The sequence below is a fragment of the Maniola hyperantus genome, chromosome 22 (genome assembly GCF_902806685.2).
Source record: "Maniola hyperantus chromosome 22, iAphHyp1.2, whole genome shotgun sequence".
In the NCBI taxonomy this organism is placed as follows: domain Eukaryota; kingdom Metazoa; phylum Arthropoda; class Insecta; order Lepidoptera; family Nymphalidae; genus Maniola; species Maniola hyperantus.
Genome location: NC_048557.2, coordinates 6,089,943 through 6,114,922, shown reverse-complemented (window position 1 = coordinate 6,114,922; position 24,980 = coordinate 6,089,943). Strand labels below are relative to the sequence as shown.

The 24,980-nt window shown below is 37.6% G+C and overlaps 1 protein-coding gene across 1 annotated transcript in view; it reads left to right on the top strand.

Moving 5' to 3' along the window:
• Sox102F (transcription factor Sox102F) overlaps positions 1–22,846 on the top strand; it is a 152,664-nt gene extending 129,818 nt beyond the window's left edge. The window contains exons 4-7 of the mRNA XM_034980550.2: positions 8,767–8,931; positions 11,195–11,420; positions 19,481–19,775; positions 20,265–22,846. Coding sequence (XP_034836441.1) covers positions 8,767–8,931; positions 11,195–11,420; positions 19,481–19,775; positions 20,265–20,514 — 936 coding nt within the window. The 3' untranslated portion in view covers positions 20,515–22,846. The remainder of the gene's footprint in view (positions 1–8,766; positions 8,932–11,194; positions 11,421–19,480; positions 19,776–20,264) is intronic.
• Positions 22,847–24,980: the final 2,134 nt, after the last annotated feature.

Sequence of the window (24,980 nt, the reverse complement as noted above, 5' to 3'; positions counted from 1 at the left end):
TACTGGACGCTGCTTCAATTCGGCTGCAAACTTGACCGGTAAACTTGATTGTGTATGACTAAAACTCAATGGCTACAATTTCGATGATCACAATTTATTATTATGTAACAATTTTGATCGAATTATTTTTAGAAGTATTTTTATTACTTCCTTTGTTAGACTTACGTAGTAAATCAGCAATTAGGCTCATGCCACATCACACGCGTTTCCACGACAGTTCTATCATAATCAACGGTTAACAAAGCAATTTTAAACTTCCGGTCGTTGACGAGATTTTACGTTCATATTAGAAACACGTTTTATCAATTTTATGTGTGGAACAAAGGATTTATTTTCAACTAGCTATAGTTAAAAGATTCCTGATCGTTTCCACTGTTTTTAAGCCAGGATACCTTTGAAATATGACTGCTAACTATACAATTATGTAGGTACCTGACAAATAAGTTCGGTGTGACTCAGCGGGCGATGGAGAGAGCTATATGCTCGGAGCCCAGACTGGTCGGTCTACTGGTCTGTGACTTGAAGTTACTCCACGTGATCAATCAGAAATGAGATCTCCAAAGAATACCGTTCAATAGAATAGAATAGAATATATTTTTATTCAAGTAAACTTTTACAAGTGCTTTTGAATCGAGGTAGTTTAATTTACCACTGGTTCGGAATGACGTTCCTACCGAGAAGAACCAGCAAGAAACTAGGCGGTTGCTCTTTTTAAGTTTTTTACTAGATACAGTATTCTGGAATTAATGACTTCTCGAGTAGCAATGCTAAAGTGGCAATGGACAGGGGTCATAGTTCAAGTTACCGATGGAGGCTGGTTTCCGCTGCACGCTGGAATGAAGACCCTAGACCCCGTACCAGAAAGCAATGTAGGTGGACTTCTAAGGCGACAGATGACATCAAACGAGTCTTTGGGAGTTCTAGACATGACCGACCGTTGAATTTGGAAATCTTCAAGAGATCTAATATAGTTTCCAGCTACAGACGGGGACGTCTGTCGGTTCAGTCGACTTAGCATTTTTCTCATATTTTGAGCATCGTTGTATCAACTGACAGACGTCTACATCGGGACATAGGTCTCTTGTAAGGCTTTTTACATCCTGCGGAGTTGCGCTGCCTGAATTCAGCGGTTCCCAGCGACACATTTTGAGGTCGTTTGTCCACCTAGTGGGAGGTTTACAAACACTGTGTTTTCCCGTGCGAGGTCGCCATTCCAGCACATTGGGACCCAAAGTTCATCTGTTTTTCGAAATATCATAATATTACTATCTGATGCCCGCGATTTCGTCCGCGTGGAATTAGATTTTTAAAAATCCCGAGGAACTCCTTGATTTTCCGGGATAAAAAATAGCCTATGTCACTCTTCAGGTCTTCATTTATACCCATGCTGCATGGGTATAAACGGATTAATCCGTTGCACCGTTGCGAAGTGATTGAAGGACAAACCGACAAACAAACACACTTTCGCATTTATAATAAGGGTAGTACCTACCCAGGATTATTACCTGAAAAAAACGTTAGTTGATTATTGAATACTTAGGTAGGTAATTATTGTTAAAAAAATGGAAGTCGAAAAAAAGAAAATAATTGACTAGCTTTTTTGACGATCTAAATAGACTCCTATTATGGCCGCCCTCGTTAATTCAAAAGTGCAAACAATCAAGTTTGAACACTCAAAAAGACAAGACTTCGAAGGGGTGGCTATTGCGATTCACGGTTAGTAGCCACTAACTAGGGCTGTCACATAAAAAAATAGGGCTGTTTATTAAATTATACCATTACATTAGTGTGATTATTTATCATAATACTTATTATTGTTCAAGTTACCTATAGTCCGCGACAGATCGAGATGGCAATCGGCTTCTCGGAATGACTACACCCCATAAAGCAATTAAGATTATGGGTCAATTAAATAGATACCTACAATATAATAAACCCCGTATGTTAGCGCGTTGCAACCTTAAAAACCTGAATTACTTTAACAATGGGGGCGAGGAATGGTGCCAAGAATGCTGGCTGCATTTCCGCGCTGGACAGCTAGGCTGAATGAACATTTGCGCAAAAAATGAGCCAGCTGGAAAATCTACTTTTATATTGCTGCGTGACAACCCTTGTGGATTGCGGTTTCTTCAAATTAGCGCGGCGGTTTCGGCACACGACGACGCCCTGCCACGTGCCGACTTTATTATAGCCTTCATACTTCAAACTTCAATAATCATATTCATTGGGAATGGTCTACTTTTCGAAAAAAATCCAACATCAATTGTTTTGAAAGTTGTTTTTTTTTTAGGGACGCTCATATTTTGTGAGTTCGCTCATTCTTTGAAAGATTAGTAGGTACCAGGTATACTGCTAAAAAAACTTAGTTATACCGAACTAACTAGGTAGGTACTTTATTAATAACCATGTATCATGTAGTACCTAATAACTTACATGTACACAATTATTATTATTACTCAAATGATGTACCCAATTAACAAAAACATCTAATTAAATCAAATAACTTCCAAAAAAAGACACCCATGACTTTTGCCCATCCATTAAAAAACCAAACCCCTCCACCGAAGTCGAAAGAAGTTCAACATACATTTTGCGATCGTGCCACTTGTCCGCAGATCGCCGCAGGAGATCCTTATTCTGATGGGTGAATCGCGATTTTCAACTGAAGCTAATCCCGTAAAATCACAAGAGTTCACTTTCGTTTAATTGGTTTTTACGAAATTTGATACAAAAATAGCTTGCATCAAGAGAACTCAAAGAGTCCCCACGGGATCTTTCGAAATCTAAGTTCAAGCGAACAGAGTCGCGCGCATTATCTAGTGATATTAAATAAAAAAATATCTCATTCAATTAATTCCAAAAAGAGAAAGCATTCTAACCCATGACTTTTGCTCGTCCATTAAGAAACCAAACCCCTTCACCGAAGTCAAAAGAAGTTCAACAAACATTTTGACAACCGCCAATTAAACTGTCAGATCGATCGTGCCACTTGTCGACGCACAAATCCGCAGATCGCCGCAGGAGATCCTTATTCTGATGGGTGAGTCGCGATTTTCAACTGATGCTAATCTAACATCGGCCGGTGATTATGCGTTTGCTGTATAAAGGACTCCCCATGTTTTGTGGGCTTTATTATGTTTTGTCTGGAGTTTATCAGGCTCGGAATAGGTATACGGTATGAACAGTGGTATATAAAAGATATTGGCAAACGTGTGATACAATATTGACCAATGCAGATCGCTTTTCAAACTTTTTGCTAGGTACACATTTATAGTTGTACCTGCTAGTTTGTTGGCTATACCGCAAAGGTGTTGAGTATCATCCCTAGCTAGAATGGTTAATTGTAAATGCTTAATTTCTAAATAACTAGCTTTTTCCCGCAGCTACGCCCGTTTCGTATACCGAACTAAAGCACTCGGGGATAGTGTAGTTAATTAGTTATCTATTAGTGAAAACAATTCAAAATAGGATCATTAGTTCCAAAGATCTACTCCCTACAATACAAACCAATACAAACTCACCAATATTACCTCTTTATTAGTATAGATTAAAGGTAGACTGAAGAATTAAGATGGCACTAAAAAACCATTAACTAAAAGACCTAGATCAAAGTATCTCTTTTGAATCGTTAACTCATAAGAAAAGCATAATATTTTGTGGGCAAATGAAAATTTGTAAAAATAATCAGTCTCGGTCAACGTCGCTTATTCAAAAACAATATAACGTATAAAATTCTCGTTACATTTATGCCAAATCACGTTTATCAAAGTTAGTAATTGCATATGCCCTAACCCTTTTAACTATACCTACTTAATGTCCAACTAATCTGGGCCCCATCGGACCGCTGATAAAAACAAGTCATGGTATTGCAATGTTATAATTAATTCAAAGCATTATTGTGCAATCTGGTCTCGATATTAAAATGCATTTTAGTATTCCTATCAAAATGAGTGGAGTCGTCATTTACGCTACATACATTTCAATAATTTGATTAATTTTAGCTACAATACCTAATTGATCTTATTAATGTGTTCATGCTAATAAATGAGATTTTAATAAATCATAGTCAAAATGTTTTTTGCTTTTAATTTTCGATTAGATTGTAGGGTTTAATAGAACCACAATCATGTATCGTACGAAAAAGCACCGGAAGGCCTTATAGTATTTTTCGTTGGCTTAAAAATGTAGCTGATACGAAAATATTACATTTGTTAGAGAAAGGCAACTTACTATAAAATGATAAGGTTTTGTTAAAGACTTTTTAGTGTCTAATAATATTATGTAGCTTTCCTGTTAATAGACTATATTGTAATACCACTGGGTCAAAAACCTAAGAGAACTAGTGTATAATTTTGTGCCCTAAAAGAGATCAAGTCAGTAAGTCCCTAGTAGATTAACCATACGTGATTAATTGTGATCAAAATAAAAAATGCTAATACGGTGTCGTATTAGCATGTCGTGTCGTAGCTATATAGATAAGATATCGTCCATTGCCTTCCGTTACCGTGTCAGTGTCCAAGGTTTCAATTAATGTCGTAAAAGTTACTTTTAGTAAAAATATTGTCCGAAATTTTGAAATTAAAAATCTGTCATAACGACATGACAGCAGGAAGCTGCACAATCGAGGAAATTTTTCATGTTATCTACAAAAACATACCAGACAAGTTCTGAGAATCAAATTATCCAATAATAAAAATGGTTTCAACACAATAATTAATAATGATTCATGTTGGTTTTTAAAATTTAAAGGTTATTAGTCTGTTTGTGTGTAAGTTGCGATTTACGAAATAGGCACTTGACACATTACGCATATCCTAAAAAAATTATATTGTGAGATAGATATAATACATTACGTATTCGTAGATACGCATGCACTCAAAAATTTCTAAATAGCCTTATGCCAGAATCTGAATTCCTGTTAAATCGCTTACGCTTTTCACATTACTTTGCATGATCAACGACTCGCTCGTGTGATTAAGGGATGACTTATGCCAACACGTGGCAGGCACAAGCCGTGCCACTTATGAGGCGCGGACGAGGCACGGATTCAAAACATCACGAACATTTTATATGAAGCAGTTTATGCGTCACCGTTCCGTGTCCGTGCACGGACGCCACACGGTGAAGCATGAACTGCTTCATATAAAATTCGTGATGTGATTTCGAATCCGTGCCTCATCCGCGCCTCATATGTGGCACGGCACGCGCCCGCCACGTGTTGGCATAAATCATCCCTTATCCACCGTTCGGTTTACCACTGACCAATCAGAGGCAAATGTAGATACCTCCTCACGAAGTTTCTCTGACGTAATAAAAAACGTAATATTAATGTTAATATCGCCTCAATTTTCGTAACCTGAAAAGGGTTTGCAACGATGAAGGCTCCACTCATCCCATAGCCAGGATTGTGCATTAGCAATTCATTTTGATATGTCATCGTACAGAATGCACCGCCTGCGTTGCGCTTTGTTCAGCCCTACACGCCGCCCGACGCCTATTGTTATCCCTTTTATAATCCCACATTTAAATTATCAACACATCAACACATTTCGTGCCAACAAGTAGGAGGGTATTGTCAGTTATCCGTAAACAAATCACGATCGTCTCTTTTGCAAGACAGGCTTGCATCATCATAATCAACAGATATACGTCCACTGCTGGCCATAGGTCTCTTGTAGGGACTTCCACACGCCACGGTATTGCGCCGCCTGAATCCATAGGTTTGATGACGACAACCATGCAATCATAAGAATGTGCTTAAGTACATATGCTCTATACACAAAGATCAGTTAACATAGGGCTTTCTGTGTTACGTACTGCAATACAAATGAAAAAAACAAAGAAGTCAGCGGGCGTTAACCATTTTGAGTGACCAACCAATCTCAAACGAACTTATGTTTTCCGTACAACTCTATTAGAGAATCTAAGCTTTCAAAAAACATTCGAAATTCAATTCGGAAACATAGATTCGTTTGTGATCGGTTGGTCACTCAAAATGGTAACGCCGAGTGACTTTTGTCTTTATGATTTGTATGGGATTATGTAACAGAGAGAGGCCTAGTGGATAAAGTATAGTGTTGCCTGTTTACTTTTTCCTTTACTCGTAGCAGGAAACTCGGACGCCGGAAGAGCATTCCAAACTTCAACAGTTCGTATCAAAAACGTTAAACACAAACATTTCATGCGAATTGATTAGATGTCAACCACATAAGGTTGCTTATGCTATGACGTTTTCTCTATTCTTTGATACAACGTGGGTAGAGCGGTGAAGGAGGGACAAGGTTGTGAAGTCTCCATAAAAACATTCGTCATTGTTTATCGTAAGCTCGACGACTACAGTAATTTATGGCACACCAATCGTCCGCACACAAATACACAAAATCTAAATGGAATCCTAGAATAATATATCTAGGAATGAGGACATGTCAACCACTGACAGTAAATATTATGATTTCACCCAAGATCTTGCATCTCCTACGTCAATGTGACGTCCGTTTCATTATACAGCTTTCGATATATTTTCACCAAATCCAAGCCTTCCGCAACACACATCGACCTAATTCTAATGGCAGTTAGGATTAAAATCGTCTTTCACAACTTCAAAAATTAGGAACGCACTATTTTGATATGGGCGCCGACTTTATAAATTATGTCATGGCATGTCCGGTCATCTCTGATCTCTTTGTCAGCTCCTACTACGATTTCATATTCTTCAAGTAGGTAAAACGTTTTTGATCTACGCCTGAACCTAATCTTCTCTTTCATCTCGATCATTAGGATGCGGCATTAATGCTCTGACAATAGCTTAATGACGATTTATCGGTAGCTCAAAGTATTAATGTACAATTTCGAGATGTTGAGAGACGGGTAATCTCTTAAGCGGTGACATTATTGTATGAAATGCACCGTTAGAGTGCCAAGGACGCAGTGACAGATGGTGTGTGTTTACCCAGGTTAATTATAGCTGCGGCCATCTTTATTGATCGGACATCGGCGCGTACGCTCACCAGTCACCACGTTACGCCAGATCACGCCCAGCATTTTCTATTGGCACGGCAACCATTGCCCTAGCCACTTTAACGGTATCACTTTATCTTTCCTGTACATAAATACACATTTTCATGTATCATTTACGAGGGTCCGGCTCTCTTGGGCGGTGAACAATAAATTGTAACGCCGCACCTGGTCATCTCCATCAAAATCGAATTTTTATGTCTCAAACGTTAATAAAGCTATTAAAATGTGAAGGGAATGCCAAAAACATGGTCGGTTGTAAAACACGAGCATCCATCGCTAGGACTTCTCCGCCTTTCCGCGGAGCTATTAAATAAAAGTCTTTTTACATTAGATAAATCGCGCACGTTATTCGGGAACATCTGTCCCTTGCCGATTACATCCATACATTATGCTCGGTTTGTTGTTTTTAATAAAAAGTTTAATCCGTTCGGTTATGACGGCAATTTGTCTGCCGAATGGAAAAACTTGGTCGATTACCTACCAGTGGCGCTCCGGCCTCCGATATCGGGATCGGGTACCTATTACAACCGCACCACGCTTTTTATTCGTGCGATTATATCACGCTTATTTATGTTTTCGCTTCTGTCTTCCATTAGCGATCTTCCTTTTTATCTTCCTTGCTATATTTCACTTAATCGTATTCGCTGCCGGAGACACTTTGAAGTGAATCGCCAAAACCTTTTGTAGTGTCCGAAGTCGGTGAACCTTTTCATAATTTGCGCTCAAGACTTTTTTTGAACTCCGGACGTACGAGTCATCGAGGTATTCGGTTTTCATCGCCTTATAATATTGTACAACCATTAACAATTCAATACTGTCTTAATGAAGAGCTGATAAAATGTATATTGTGATATTAGTCACGACTCCTGGGCAATTAATCCAGAATTTCTTTTTGGGTACAAGTTTATGGGTGCAGAGATTTAGTGCAACGTCCCCTACTTGATTTGTGCACACAACTTAGTACTCTTTGTCACGGCGGAGTTTAAGTGTGCAATATATCGTGAAGAACAAATTTCTCGAAGAAAGATCTCTCATTTAAACGATTTGCAAAAGTACCGCATTCTGCTGAATGATTGTTCCTATTCGAACGTTCCTTTTGTGCTGTGGTAAATTATTGCGATTCGAGGAAGGCAGTAACATTTAAGACTGCATTAACACTTAAATGGATGATGAGGAAAATGTTTATTTAAAGTTAACAATGTCTTTAATTACGAGTTTAACGTTAGTGAGAGTATTGAATCTTGTGAAATGGTAGAATCCAATTTAATTAAAATAACTTTTCACTTGCCTGCGCAAGATTTTGTTTCTGTTTCGTTTTTATCTGTCGGACAGTGGAATTAGCGTCATCGCTTTTATTCCAATATCATTTGAGTGAAACTTTTTAGAGCCCTGATTCTGAGATACTTATTCAAAACGTGTCTTACTCCAGAGTTTGATGTCATAGACAATGTTTGTAGAAGAATAAAAGGTGTGCTGCATGTGACTGTTTTGAGATTCAGTTGCCCACGAAAATGTATTATTGGACTATTAAGTATATAAAAAGCAACATTTTAATTTAGAGACTTTAGTCTCTCGCCTATTTTTGTTTTCCGAACCAGTAAAGCCTTTTAGGCTTTACTGGTTCGGAAAACTGGACTTAATCGAAATCAACTCTCAAAATTTATTTGGACTAAGACTGCTCTAAAGAGTACTCCAAATAAATTATTTCGATTTCAAGGACAATATCTAACGTAAAATTTTCTTTTGCAGAACATTGGAACAGTATCAGCAGAGCTGGAGCTTCAAAGACTTCAGCAAGAGCAGCTACGAAGACAGGAGATGGTCAGGCGCGGGCATTCCCTGTACCCTGGACCTCCGCTGGGCCTACTTCCTCTTCTGGAGCAAATGCGGCCGCAGCCACCCCCACCAGCTAATGTAAGTCTTGCCTATATCTTCTCTCTGCCCTCGAGTAGATATTCTCTTAGAGCACTACGTCATAACTACCAAAATGTCGAAAAAATACGACTGATACGGAACCCTCCTTGCGCGAGTCTGACTTGTACTTGGCCGGTTTTTAAAATAAAAAAGCCTTTGTCAATTCTAATTGGCATTATAATAAATAAAGTTGCAGCAACCACGAAATACAATGGGAAAAAACTTATTCAGAGATTTCAAGTTTATTTTAATTTTAGCACGTCAATAAAGCTGTGAATAAATAAACACAGTGCATAAAAATTATGATAGACAATCAACTTGGCAAGCGTTCGATAGTTAGTTATAGAGAGAGAGAGCCCGCGAGGGCCAGACTTTCGTTATTTTATAAAAGCTGAAAGCTTACGCTTCTCTGCGTACCTATTGTCCCCGATTTGAGGAGCGATCCGCGACTATGAAGTGCTATTAAACTGAAAATTTAAAACTTTGAGGGTGTCTAGCAGGGGATTGCCACGATTCTAAGTGTCTGGCAATACATGATGTGATTCCTAATACTATTCTTCGGAATATAATATTTAAAAACAATTGACTTTATACTTTGACATAATATTTTTTACACCTTAGTTACCTACCTGTTATCTGCCAAAGCTACCATGATCAAAACTTCATAGTCGCTGATCGTTCCTCCCTGTGTTGGGGACAATACGCAGATAAACTTTCAGCTTTTATAAAATAACGAAGGTCTGGCCATCGCAGGCTTTTAGTAAATTAAATATAATTAATTAGGTACGTTTCAACGCTAACGTGTGGATGTTGCCTAATATCCTGTGTCGGTCTTTAATTGACGCCATATTTGTTTGTCTAAATTCAATTTCCTTACAACGCAACGTCTATTCTATTTTAATTTTACCCTACATTTTTAAAAATCTTGTGTTTACAAGAATTTACATAATATTATTATTGCAATCTATTTAGATTTCATTTATTTTTGTAAGTACCTAGGTACCTAGTACGCGACAGAGTCGAGATGGCAATCGGGGTATGAGCCGGGGGACGCCCCCCACGTCACCCACGCTATCCCGCAAAGGGTTAGCGCGGGAGCTGTGCGGGTGTGCGGGGTGTCCCCACCCCGATTGCCATCTCGACCTGTCGCGTACTATACCTACCTACTTGAGTTTCGAAAGCATTTTGTAAAAAAAACATTTTAATATAAATATTTCTATTCTATTCATAATTTCAAATGGTGGTTGTAGATTCGAACATAAAATCGTTCGGAACGGACGGATGACTTTTCGTACCCAGCCACTTCATTTTGGGGCATAGGCACTCATTTTGGAGTGCCAGCAAGACGGACCGACAATATGAAGACGGGAAGTAACTGGATCAGGAAGTTAAGGAAGGCTTGATATGGACTGTGGTGGCACTCTTTGAGAAAGCCTATGTTCTTCCATCCATGATGCTTCAAAGTTCAAACCATCTGTGTTAGAAACTTTCTATTTTTAGAACAAGATTGACAAATATTTTTTTAAAATACAAATACTAAGCAATAAATTTTTTCGGGAACAATAAATAGTACCTACCTGGTAACTAGCTACTTGCAATACCCAAAGTGGTCGTACTTAATACGCAGTAAGGTACGCTGTACTTTTCGCAGATCACATCCCAAAAGCATACGAATTGTATTTCAATGGGTCAAGATTTATTTTCATAATTTTATGAGCCATCATGATTTTTGGCACCCATTTATCATAATATCTATCTGGGTCAGGAGTTTACGAATTTTGGAGCAGTTTCAATTATTTTATAAACTGTCGACTATCTATTTTGTGAATAATTGTACTTCTCAAAGTAAACAAGAATGTCAATCTCGAGGTACCTTTCATATGCAGCAATCTTTGCGTAGTACTTAGCTAACTGTCTATCAATTTTTGTTATGCGTAGGTGCAGGATGTTAAATGACACTTATTTGATTTTTTATTTAAAACAACTTACTAAAGCAGTGATAGCGTAGTGATTAGAACATCGAATTCCTATTCGGGGTTCGATTCCGACTTCCGAGCATACCTACGAGTCTACCTTTTTGAAATTGTGTTGTAACGGTGAAGGAAAACATCGTGTGGAAATTTGCATGAGTTCTCCATAATATTCTCTAAGGTGTTCTCTAAAACCTTCTCATTCTGAGAGGAGACCCGTTATCAGTCGTGGACCAGCAAACAATTAAGATTATCAACTTGCTCAATACCTATGACCTATCTCTACATTCCAGGTGGTACCCAGCCCAGCCTGGCCTGCTACAGCCCAGCTAGCCCAACTGACAGCCAACGCGCGTTCCCCCCCACCCCAAGACCCCGATACCCCCCTCAACCTCAGCAAGCAACGCACACCGTCGCCCGCGCAGCCTATGATGATGCAGAGATTCGTGCCCTACCCTCCAATGGAAGAAAACAGCCCGTATATGAAGAAGGACGACGACTTTAACGCGGCTTGCAATAGTAAGTACATTTTGCCTTATACGTACGTACGAGGTCAAGATGGCAATCGGGGTATGAGGCGGGGGAGTCGCCCCGCACACTCGTACGTCACCCGCGCTCGCCCGCACCGGATTAGCACGAGGGCTGTCCGGGTGTACGGGGCGTTCCCTCCCCGATTGCCATTTCAACCTATCGCATACTATACTTACTTATTATACCTCCGTCATAGTTTGAGAGACAGTACTCCGTCGCCTTTGATCTTGAGGTAAATGACGACCACAACGACTCTGCCATATAGGCACATGAGTAGATATATAGGTCCCAGAATTACTGGGGCCGTCGAGGTTGCTCACTTACCTACCGCACTCTGGACTGGTAGGTAACAACATACTACTTATCCTTAGGTACTCTCTGTACCTCTGTTAAGAAGGTTCATTCACTGCCTTCCGCTATAATCAAATAATCATAAAAATATATGACGGATCTATCATCCTATTGAAAAAACTGTTCCAATAGGAAGAAGGCGATGATGAAGATTTGAAACGCATTGCAACAAGAATGCTTCACGTTTTAGCTATTATACCTACATGCCCCTTTTCCTACCTCTGAATTTCGACTAAACCTAGAATCAAGAAGCTAACATATAACCTTTCTATTATTATGTGATGTCAAACTTTATCGGGTAAATTTTATAGTCTAACCATCTATTTTTACTTTCGACGGGGTTTCGTCTAGACACATTGTAGGCACCTAGGCCTAATAAATGATTTGATTAGACAGCCGTACGAATATTTTTCAATCGTTTGCGTAAGTTGTGACGCAGATTTACGTCATAATTGTTAAGCTATGCGTCCACAAGCTTTATCTTAAAAATCTATGGCTGTATTCGTGATTACTAGTCAAATTAAGTAACTATAACAACTCTCTGTTTGTACCTAGTACTAATTTTTGTACCTATTATTTCCTTATTTATTCCTACCAAAATCTGAATTCATGATACAGCTATTGTATCGACAGAAAGATGTTTTTAAGCTATGCAACACACAATACATGATTCTACATTTTGTCGATTCTCAAATAAAAATCAAATGCGTTAATATGCACAAATTCTGAAGGCAATCAAGTTCAGGTTCAACAATATCAAAATTGTTAACGTTGGTTGGTTTAACATTACCTACCTTAGGCATGAATAAGTCTAAGGTAGTTAATGTTAAACCAACCAACAGTTAGATAGGTCAATTAATGATAATGTGCAACTACTTAAACGCATAGCTGACGAATAAGTGGAGTATGGTAAATTTTTGAATATACTGGATGTACCCAAAACCTTGGTGTAACGCTGGCAAAACCTTAGCGTTATTGTTATATACTACCTAAACACAATCCATTACCAATAACCATTTGCCTCATTTTGTAGTTTAAGTGAATTAGTATTTTTCAACCCCGCAATGTACAGCCTGCAAAACTCGGGTCAATGCCCCACCTACGACGCGGCACTGACTCCGAGTGACCTACTAACGTAACGTTCGTTGACCTCTGGTGTCAGTCAGATATTTTTTTTGCTATATATCTTAAAATTTTACAAAATAATAGGATTTTTTTATTTCTTTTTTCGCTGTTTTTTAATGTTATCATATCAGTAACCATCAATATTATCACCTGTCTTCGTGTTCTGGTTACATCCTGTAGATATGCAAGATAAATGATAAAATTGTCGCGTTTAAGTTCATGCTAAGTTGCAATCTACTCAATGGACGATTAGCTTAACCACTGATTCATGGCACGTGTGCCATGTCTGTTAGGGTTGCTACCTTTTTTTGGAATGAATAAAGTAGGTATTTAAAGTAGGTATTACTTCTCTCTTTAAATTATATTTTTGTTACCTTCCACAACATTTAACAAAAAATTGTTTTTCCTCTTTACCTCTTTGCAATCAAAATTAAAATATGTGATCAGTTCATTTTTTAATTAAATTTAGTAAAGCTTTGTTCCTTATCCTTTCGTCTTTGTTTTGTTTGTGGTTACGTATGAACGCTCAAAAGTGAATAGGCATCTTCTAAGCAATCACGCTCTATCTTAGGCTGCATCATCACTTGCCAGCAGGTCTGATTGCAGCCAAGCGCTAGTCTTCTAAATATATAAAAGGAAAAGGTAACTGACTGACTGACTGACTGATCTATGGCACGCACGTGAACGCACAGCTCAAACTATTAGACGGATTGGGCAGAAATTTGGCATGCAGATAGCTATTATGACGTGGGCATCCGCTAAGAAAGGGTTTTTGAAAATTCAACCCCTAAGGGGGTGAAATAGGGACTTGAAATTTGTGTAGTCCGCGCAGACGAAGTCGCAAGAAAAAATCTCTAACTCTATTTTAGAGTAGGTTATCAGTGGCAACCCTAGTCTCGGTGGAAACTGTGTCACAGTCTGCGATTATCTGCTAGCAAAAAAGTCCGTTTAATAGTTGTTTACTTTTAGAACATTAAATGTACCGCCATGCGCTAAGCTAATGATCTCTTCATGAATTAAACCATATTGATAGGTACCTACCTAATAATTTTTTTAAGATTTTCGATGATGTCACACTTAGTCGCCTTTTCGGAATGGACTTGATTCTCTAAATGCGAAAGTGTGTCTATCTGTCTGTCTATCTGTCTGGCAGCTTTTCACGGTCCATCCTTTTAATCGATTTTGACGAAAGGTACCTACAGAGATACCTTGCATCCTGGGGAAGGACATAAGCTGCTTTCGGTCATATACCTAAGTATACGAGATACGCACAACAGACGGAAACGTTTAAGTGCGGAAACCAGCCCAGAAGGAAGAAGAAGTATACGAGATTTTTAAAGTAAAGTAAAGTCCACATATAAACGAATTTGCGGAAATCATCTACTTTGTACAGAGATAGATACTTTGCATCCTGGAAGCGGTCATAGACTACATTTTTATCCCGGGAAATCAATGAGTTCCCACGGGGTTATTAAAAAGAAATCAGCCCGTACCTACCTAGGGAAACGAAGACGCGGGAATCATCTAGTACATAACTATGTAACATAATTCGAATCTCAAATGCAATGAATGAAAACGAAAATTCAGAACGCTAAGATAATATAGTTACTTGTCAACTTATCTAAATAATCAATATTTGTCATAACCACAGAATCAGCGAAGCATTACGCAATAGAAACGAAAATAAACAAGGAATTAGATAAATCGCCACAACGCAAGCTTTCGCCGCGAAATGTGAAAACTAAGAAATGTTCCGTGTCGCCGCCAAACATTTTGATGTTCGGGTGTTTAATTGCTAAATATAATTAATTCCAGAATCCAGATATTACACTGTAAAACAGATTGTAAGCGTGAGTTTACATTAGCGACTTTTGTCATTAAAGTTTTGATACCATCACCATGATGGTGATCATCATGATGTTAAGAATTATGACAGGACTGCTTTAGTCCGTCGCTGGTCGAGATGGCAATCGGGGTGTGAGGCGGGGGGACGCCTCGCACACCCGCACGTCACCCGCACCGGGTTAGTAAGGGTGTGCGGGGCATTCCCTCCATCCATGGCCATCTCGAACTGTCCCGTACAGTACCTACAATTTTTTTTAAATTCCATTACAAGTTAGCTCTTGACTGCGATCTCATCTGGTGGTAAGTGATGATGCAATCTTAGATGGTAGCGCGCTAACTTGGAAGAGCTGTGGCTGTTTTTTATTACACCCATACCTCAAATCGGTTTCTACCGATACCGGTCATCGTACTCGGGACCTCCCATTTATGAGACCACCGCGCTCACCACAGCGCCAGGGAGGTCGTCAAACATAATATTACCTAGTAAATAGCGTATCAGGGGATGTTTGCTGACGCCAGAATAGATTGCCTAAGCCATGCCATGATTGCAGTCATGCGCAAAAGATGCGCATCCACCTGTGATTGTGGTCAAGCGTTTGCCTCTAATGAATAAGAAATAAAAATAAAGATTTTTCGTTTACTTGTGCTATATAAAATATTGCTACTTGCCAAATTTCATGATTCTAGGTTTACGGGAAGTACTCTATAGATATGTTTTGATTCCCCCGAATTGACAGACAGACGAAGTGATCCTATAAGGGTTCCTTTTTTCCTTTTGAGGTCCGGACATTAAAAATTACTTGAAATGAAGGGTTAATCATTTATAAAAATAGCTTATTAAAAACCTACTGGCTAAAGATTTAGTCTTTTGCCTGAAGAGTTTTTTGTCAATCCTAGGGGTGCCTGTAGGCAAATGTCGATAGATACTGAATTTTATGCAATCTCGAAGCTTCCGAAAGATCCATCACCTAGTCGACCTTCGTTTGTAAAGGTATGGCAACTTTTTATCATCCGGCAAGTCGTTCTCGTTAGTGTAACCGCACACTTGTCATGAGAGTCATTGGGTTGGTATGTAATGTAGGTCAGGTTGTTAGAATCAGTTTCCAACTGCATCGTCTGATGTACTGTCTACTTCAACACGACACGGGAAGTGCAGTTTTGTTACCCAGTGTCAACTACTGCCAAGAATATAGGTTGGGGTATGTAGAATTACTGTATTGATTGAACGTCACTCGAAATAATCAGGTGTTCGTTATGTTTGATTTGTTGCACGGATTTTTTGGGTTCCGTACCCGAAGGTTGCAAGGGGACCCTATGACAAGTCTGTCCGTCCATTCATCCGTCTGTCAGCGGGTTGTATCTCGTGAACCGTAATGTTAGGTGGAGAGTTGAAATTTTCTCATACCAACCTAATGTTTATGTTTCTATTGCCGCTATAACAAAAAAAATTTAATATTAAAAAACCGGCCAAGTGCGAGTCGGACTCGCGCACGAAGGGTTCCGTACCATCATCTATAAAAACGAGCAAAAAAATCACGTTTGTTGTATGGGAGCCCCTTAAATATTTATTTTATTCTGTTTTGTTGTTATAGCGGCAACAGAAATAGGTAGGTACATCATCTGTGAAAACTTCAACTTTCTAACTATCACGGTCCATGAGATACAGCCTGGTGACAGACGGACAGACGGAAACCCTTTGGGTACGGAAACCTAAAAAATTCAAAATGACCGCCATGAAAATTAAAAAGTACCAATAATTTTTGTACGATGGTACGGAAGAAGCTTCGTGTGTGAGTCCGGCTCCGCATTTGAATAATTTTTTTAAAAAGTGTTTTTGTTCTACATTATGAAAATTACTTTCTTTCTCTCTCTCTTCGGTCATTCCTGCATTACTGAAGATAGTAGTCTGGTGAGATCCTAACCTTGAGTGGATGAGCTGGGTTTTTAATCATCAGTAAAATTTTCAAGCATTAAAATAAATAATTAGTACCTACTTAGATACCTAACAAGGGTAGAAGAAGTAAAAAATAAGTAGTATTTAACCTAACGAAATTTTTATTAATCATGTAAGTTGTAAGTCATAGACCAATAATTAATCTATGTTGTAAGTAATACCAGAGTTAACTGTACTTACCTATACCTTAATGCTTGTTGGGTTTTACCATATTAAAAATTATAGTAATAAATAAAATTTATTAGTTTGGCTTATGAATTAATGTCATCTGACCCCGGACATTTGGCATTAGAAGAAAAACTATTTTGTTTCGACTTCACTACGTATTATCTAATGCACTCAAATCAAACTTTTTGTTACATTATTTAATGTAAATTATGACGCAAATAAATTTAATAGTGTACACTTTACATAGTTGGCGCGAACCCAAACCAAAATGGTTACAAAACATAATGTCGTTTGGTTTCCTTTAAAACAAGAGAATTGCAAGAAATATGGGATAGATGGCGCTCGAGACGCACGTTTCCGCTCTCCGCTGATCTTAGCTGAAAGTACTATCGCGTACAAAAGCACTTTAGAAAATTGATATCCAAAAGGCCCGAGTTAATTCTTTTGCGTTGCGTTCGACTTCCTTCTTACCTATGGCACGTAACGATGATTTGGAACTCTATTTAGTTGTATACCAAATACTAAGACCAAATAGTTCAAAGCTTCAGCAGATTTTTGAACATTTGATTGTGCCCAAAATTATGATCCACGATAGTAATAAAACCTTCAATAAAGTCTCCCTTCTTTAAAGGTTGTCTTGAGACAGCTTTAAGCGATAAGCTACCTTTTGGCATGCTGTTCTCTGTTCTCTGTTCTATGCCTAGTCTACTCTTTCTTCTGTGAATCTTTTTATTTATATGCAATAAAAATTTAAAACAACCAAACAAACGAACTTCCTTTTTTTAATCCTTTAATTTTTTAAATTATTGTTTCTTTAAAAACGATTAACTAACATTGTTGAACTTTAGGGTCTCTATTAAAGATTTTATCAATCAAACTTTTTCTGACTTTACGAAAACAGACAATGAAAGAAGAAACTGTGAATATTGTAGTCTGCTTTTACTTTAACTATCCGACCAGAGTAATATTGTTGTACACTTGTATACTTCTGTCAAATATTCGACACTTAATCACGCGCACACAACATGTTTTCGCGTTCACTAATCATATTAATATCATTCATTTCGCGCGTACCAGTACGAAATACGTTCCGAAGTCGTCTATCGCGAATCAGCCTTATGAGTAGGATGTTATAAATTATCTAACAGCGTGTCAAATTAATACGAGGAATGCCTCGACTTTGAAAGGTCGATGTTTCCGTGCGGGCTTATTAATTGTGCGGACACTTGCTTGCAAATCCGTCAAGCGAAATGTTAGCGGATGTGTTCTGGTTGACCCACATATTTGGGAGACGAGTGACTTTTATACGCGACTGTACTATTGCAAAGTTATCTATTACATAATGGAATTTGAGTTATGCTTTGTACTTTCGCTGAAAACCTGGCAAGGAGTATCAGGAAAGCGCTTTTTGTATTGATAAAGTTGGTGCCATAATATTATTTTGAATCACTACCCGTATTATAAATGCGAATGTGTGTTTGTTTCTTGGTTTATTGGTTTGTTCTTCAATCACGCTGCAGTAGAGCAACGAATCGACCTCTTTTTTTACATGGCTAAATATAGTTTAAGACCTGGAGAGTGACATTATACTTTCATCCCGGAAAATTATAGAGTTCCCACGGGATTTTATATGATTTTTAATATCCTGAACGAAGCGAAACCCACGCCGATATCGCAGGCATCAGCTTGTTTGTAATAAATTAAGTTAGGTAACAGTTACTGGTAGGACTCATTAATCAATTGCCTATTCTACACACTAATAACTATAGGTAGGTATAACAGAACTGAGTCCTCTACCCCTAGACATAAAATTTGCAGCTTTTGCAGATAACACCGCGAATAAAAATGTCTATTGGCGGACTTTCAATTTTTTTTAAAGTATCGGTCGATCATTCCTCCGCTCTCAACGTGACAGAATAATCCTGCCCAAAATATAAAATGGAAATTCGACATTCCGTATCTCAGTGGGCTTATCCGTATAGAGCAAGAATGTTCCAGAATAGATCCATTCTTAATCTTTGTTTAACGATTGTTTTACAGCCGGCATTCACTGTTCGCGATAATTTATGGCATAGCTTAGTAAGAAGCTTCCGATTGAATTCTTTGTCCACGCATATCCACGTATCCACAGTCATACACCTACGCTCTTACCGCGTTACAAATAAAGCCTATAATCCAATCGTCAGTACCCCCAAAAGCACCAATTTTCTACACGGTGCTTCAAGCGAAAATAATCCGTATTTTTCGATAAATAGAAATTTCATTCAAACAATTCTCCATAACTTTTAATGGCTATTATAGAAACATTTTGTAAATATTTTTCGAAAGCTACCATCTTAACTGCCGGCATTAAAATAAACTAAATCAAATTGTAAGTCTTTGATTTACGTCGTGTTAAATGGTATTTTCGAATTCCACCGTATTGTGGAAGTGGACTTTGTTACAAATCTCTTTGTAAAATTCGATCATAAAATATTCCATTAAAATGTATATTTTCACGTTCTATAACACAATGAGTCTGCCTTCAAATTAGAGGCTTAATTTCTAAAACGTAAGTATCTAGGTACCTACTATTTTTTTTAACTTTTTAATTGTTTCTTTACAGCGTCATCCTGGCCACAGTCCACACCTGAAGAATCAGAAAAAGCCAAGTTAATTCGCCAACCGAAACGCGATGAAACCGGCAAACCCCATATCAAGAGACCCATGAACGCCTTCATGGTTTGGGCGAAAGACGAACGCCGCAAGATCCTAAAAGCGTGCCCAGATATGCACAATTCGAACATATCCAAAATCCTGGGAGCAAGGTGGAAGTCCATGTCCAATGCGGAAAAACAGCCATATTATGAGGAGCAGTCGAGACTTTCTAAACAGCATATGGAGAAACATCCTGATTACAGGTATGCTTTTACCAATAATATTACGTCACTGTTTACAGCTGGCTTGGTCTTGTGCCACTTGGGTTGCAAGATTTGAATCTGTTCTGTCACGAATTGGAATTTTAGGAAATAGAATATTTTTATTTGCCCAGTACGGTATACCTATGGTGTTAGTTAAATAAAATTAGACACGGTGTAGTGCCGTGCAAGACGTACAAAGTTGTATGCCCCTAAGAATCTTTGAGCCCTAAATTCCATTCCTAAATCAAACTGAATGTAATGCCGCGTACAACATACAATGAAAAAATTTACCCGTCTATATTGCTGAAATGTATCATGCAAGGTAACACATTTTCATAGACTGGACAATGGACATCCGTCCGAAAGCCGCTTTGTACACGTTGCCATAGTGCGTTTGTATTTCCAAACAATTGTAATTCTTTGCAATGGAACCAACTTATCTATTGGATTGGATTGGATGATACCTAAAGAACCATTGTCAATTTCCAGGTACAGACCAAGACCGAAGCGAACGTGCATAGTCGACGGCAAGAAGATGCGGATATCAGAGTACAAGAACCTGATGCGCACGCGCCGGCAGGAGATGCGGCAGCTGTGGTGCCGGGACGGCGGCAGCGAGCTGAACTTCCTACCTTCCATGTCCAGCCCGGGACCTTCCAACTCTTCCCCCCCACCTAACGGGGGGAGCTACATGAACCCAGTGTTCTCACCCCCTTTATCGCCGCGAGAGGAGGATTGAGGTACGGCGCGCGGCTGGCCCTACCCGCACGCCGCGCCCCTCTCTATGCCCCCCTCTCACCACCCCTGGTAAGCTTCTCGAACCTTCGCGAAGGAAAGAAGTAGGAACAGTTAAAGAGACAGTCTAAAGTTACAGAGGTTGTTCATATGCCAGTGTCGCTCGGATCTCTCGTTTATACAAATATCTAATTATAATTGAGATTATTCCATTAGTGAATTAAGATCGACTTTGTAATCTGTAAAATGTATCGTGTAGACGGCACGGGGTTTACTTTCGAATTGTGCCAAAATTGTAGGTACCTATCTACTTAGACAATTAGAAAAGTGTAAATAATAAGTTAAATTGTTATATTTCAAATCTTTCAATGTAAATATAATGCAAAATCTTTGTAGATATTGTATGCACGTATTCGATGTTCGGCTATAGGTAGTTACTCGTATCTGTAGTAAGTTCTAGAATAGGCGTAGAGTAAAAAAATTTAAGCGGTAGGATCCCGAGTTTAATTTTTGTGTGGCCATTTGTAAATCTTAGTTAAACTATCTACAATTTCGTAGTCTAAGCTTAAGGGACTTGTATCGAACCAAAAATTTGAAGCGAAATGCTTGAAAATTTAAGTGTTTTGAACACAAAACTGTTGAAGAACCAGTGATAACTATGATGCATAATAGAAATACTTTTAATAAAAAAATATAATACTCATTAGCGAAAATCTGTACTTTAATATATAGTGGGTACACAGAAAAAAATGTTTGTAATATAATATAAAACCTTCGATGCTACTTAATATTACCTTATAAGTATTTAAAAAAAAATGTAATCTGTACCATCCGGTGTTGAACACAAAATGGTGGTCAATTTGGAGATCGTCAATTTAATTCAAAAATAGAACGAATATTATACACAATATATCACAAATAGACCCACCGAGGTGTGGGGATTAATACTTTTTAAATAATAAAAACAAATATTCGCTTTATCAAATCGTGCAATTTATAAGTAGATGTAGATTAAGTCGTAGTGGACAAGTATCTACCTAATAGATCTAGATTTAGAGAACAAAGTTGTATAGTTTTAGTGTAAATCGGGCTGATGGAGTGATGTCGTTAATTGCCATTTTTATTCGTTATTTATTTTTCTAATTGTACTTTCTTGTTTTTATTTTTTTGAACTGATGGACGGGTACACACCTTTTTAGTTCTAGAACCTTTCAATTAAGTATCTCAGTACCTACTTATTTTTAATTAAATGGTTAACAAATCTGTCTACTCATAGATGTGCCTATTCATAAAGGCAAGATTATTTTATTACGTTAGAGTCAAAAAGTCTAGAACTCATAATGAAATCATAATCTTAAAAAATGTTGTTCAAAAATCATTCTACAATCTACGTCTTAACTTTTTTTGTATACTTTTGTAAATATGTAAAAATATAATTGTTTGTCACAAATTAAATATTTATTGTTCTTTTTTCATGGCGTGTGCCCGTTCTTACTTTGTATGCCAGTAATATTATGTACTCAACGTGAATAGTTGTAGAGAAATAAGCGTATAAATAAATTATTGTGTATGTGACTTAATCGAATATTTGTAGCGTGTACTATTGTATCGATTAGGTTATTTTCTATAGACATCATTACTTTTTCGATACTAAGATATAAAAATAAATTGTAATCGAATAGGAAAACGAATAAAAATCACACTAGAGCTCTATCGATAAGCTACGAGTATATCCAAGTACCTTCGAATCGGACATCACTAAAATTCCTAGTAGAAAATGTCATCAACAAAATAACCTGATGGATAGAATAGATTATACTTTAGTAAATGTGTAAGGGTTTAGACAGTGCCGTTAAATTATTTATTCTTATGTTGATTCCCAATGTAAATACGCGATATTTTTGATGTGAACGTTAGTTGTGGTTATTTTATAAATGATCGATACTTAAATATGCCATTGCGCATAGATCTCGGTCGATTTTTTCTTATTCTGTATTTATTAACTGTTTCAGGAATCTCAGTTTGTTTTTTTAAAAATAGAATGTCCTGTCTTTTTTTTTTTAAATTTTACTACACAAAGATTTTAAGCAGAGTTTTTATTAACGGGATATTTTAATGTACTTATTAAAATCAATAATAATATGTTGTTAATTTTTTATGGTTTTATAACGGAATTATTTTTGTCGATTGAGATTATTTTGTTAAACCTAGTTTTCACTCAATACATATAAGTAGACAGACTTAGGTTTTAATACCAATTCGGTATTAACCGGGACACATTATTTCAGAAATTGTGCCAAACCCAGAAGTTTAATAAAAAGTAATTATAAAAAATACTCCGTTGTTTCATTTCTATTATTTCTACGTCGACGTTCGTCGAAGAAACTGGTCACTTGACAACTAGCCAAATCAGTAACTTTTTATCAAACGTCAAAACGCGCACTTAGTAGGTCACGTCACGAGCGACAAGGCTCTCTTGGCACTTGAATGACATTGACAGAGGGGCGCTGTTGGAGAGCAAAGGCTTAGAACTTAGAATATTCAAACAAGAACAAAGGGCAAGGGACGGGAATGTTAGTTCCGATTTACGCCACGCGCCAAGATAGCCCTGTCGCACTGTATGCGATATTCTATATTCTATGAAATACTGGAATGTGACGTCATATTATCATAATGACGTACTTTTTAGTTGGTTATTTATTATTACTTTTTTTTTTTTTTTTCGGGGGAGGAAAAAATCCCTACGGACTTCTGCCTGCTGGCAGGGTGTGTCTGACTCGCACGGACTAAAATAACCTCCCCATGCCTACCAAGGTGAGCACGGAACTGCGTAAGCATTACTTCGTGCTGACCTCCTAAATTTCTATCTTCCTCTTTTCTTCTTTTTCCCTCTCTTATCATTACAGCCCTCAGCATTTTGCTATATCGTTGCCAGGCATCTTCGCTCGACAGCATCCGCGATATAAGGTTACGAGCGTTCACACCCTCCGCGTCGGTCGATCCTAGCGCTTCTGTCCTTAGGTCGGCACAACCGGGACATTCAAAGATTGCGTGTCTCGGAGTGTCTTCCTCTCCGCAGAAGTAGCAGTCTTCGCTCGGCGCTTTTCCAATTGCGAAGAGGTAGGTGTTAAACACCCCGTGACCGCTGAGTGCCTGCGTTAGCCACAGGTCTACCTCTCCATACTTCCTCTTGTGCCTTTTTTAGGTCTGTAACCAGTTCTTATTATTACACTTAAAACTAAGAAAATATGATTTTATGTATTTCCGAAGACCCTTGTCGCACTGTAATTCCATTATCCCATAACAGCGCCATCTATTAACATTATTTAAAAAAATTAAGGTCTATGTTTTTTTATGCAATATTCGGCTGAAAGCCATTAGTTTACATACCATGTTTAAATTTAAAGTGATTACGTTCAGTAATTCAGAAGTTATAAGGCTGTGACAGATGGACAAGTGCATTTTCCCTCAAGTAAACTGACTTCGCATGGTTGTAGCACTAATAAATATTGAATGAAAGATATTAAGTAAATAATTTGAAATTATTTATTAGCCAGAGTTTGAACGTTAAATAAATTATATATATAAACATACAAGTGATATGGTTACAATTTGTTACATAGATACAAAAATATAACACATGTATTCACTTAACTACCTATTAAGTATATAGCTAATAAATAGGTACCTATGTATTCTAAGTACAAATTACAATGTACCTACGCCCAAAAGCATTCTAAATTTTCATTTGGTAACATTTATTTTTCAATCTTTACAATAGTTTTTATCGGTAGTAAGGATTGTAATGAAAATGTAATGTATAACAAATATTCACCAATATAATAGAAGGTTTATTCAACGGTAATAATTTATGAACACTGCGAAAATGACCTTTATGATGATAATAAATTTAATGTGAATGATTGTCTGAAAGAATCCGAGCGAAGCCGGGGTGGGTCGCTAGTAAATTATAAAATATAAATTATAAATCCACGAAAAAAATTATTATCGATACGATTCACCATTCCGAGGCAATTCTAAAGGACAACCCCAACAAAACTTGTTAATTATTTTAACTGTTGGTTTAAGCCATTTATGGTAAAAATTGAGTGTATTATCCGTGAAGATAGGTACACTTTCAAAAAATAACAATTATCTTATAGCACAATAGGAAAAAATCCGTCTGTCTGATAATACAATGTGGTGCTCTGCTATGTGTATCACATAAGTACACAAACTTTAATGCGAAATAAGGTCGTTTAGCGCCATCTAGTTTTGAGCGAGCAAATCAACGCAAAAATCACGTTGATCCGTTATGGCTGGCATTCAACAAACACCAGTTCCGCTTTGATAATAATATTATGAGTGCTAAGTAGCTATAAAAATACAAATTTTAAAATATTCGCATCTTTTTCTTACGAATGTAATAATAAAAGGAGAGAAAAACTTAATTTAATTTAGAACTGTCAA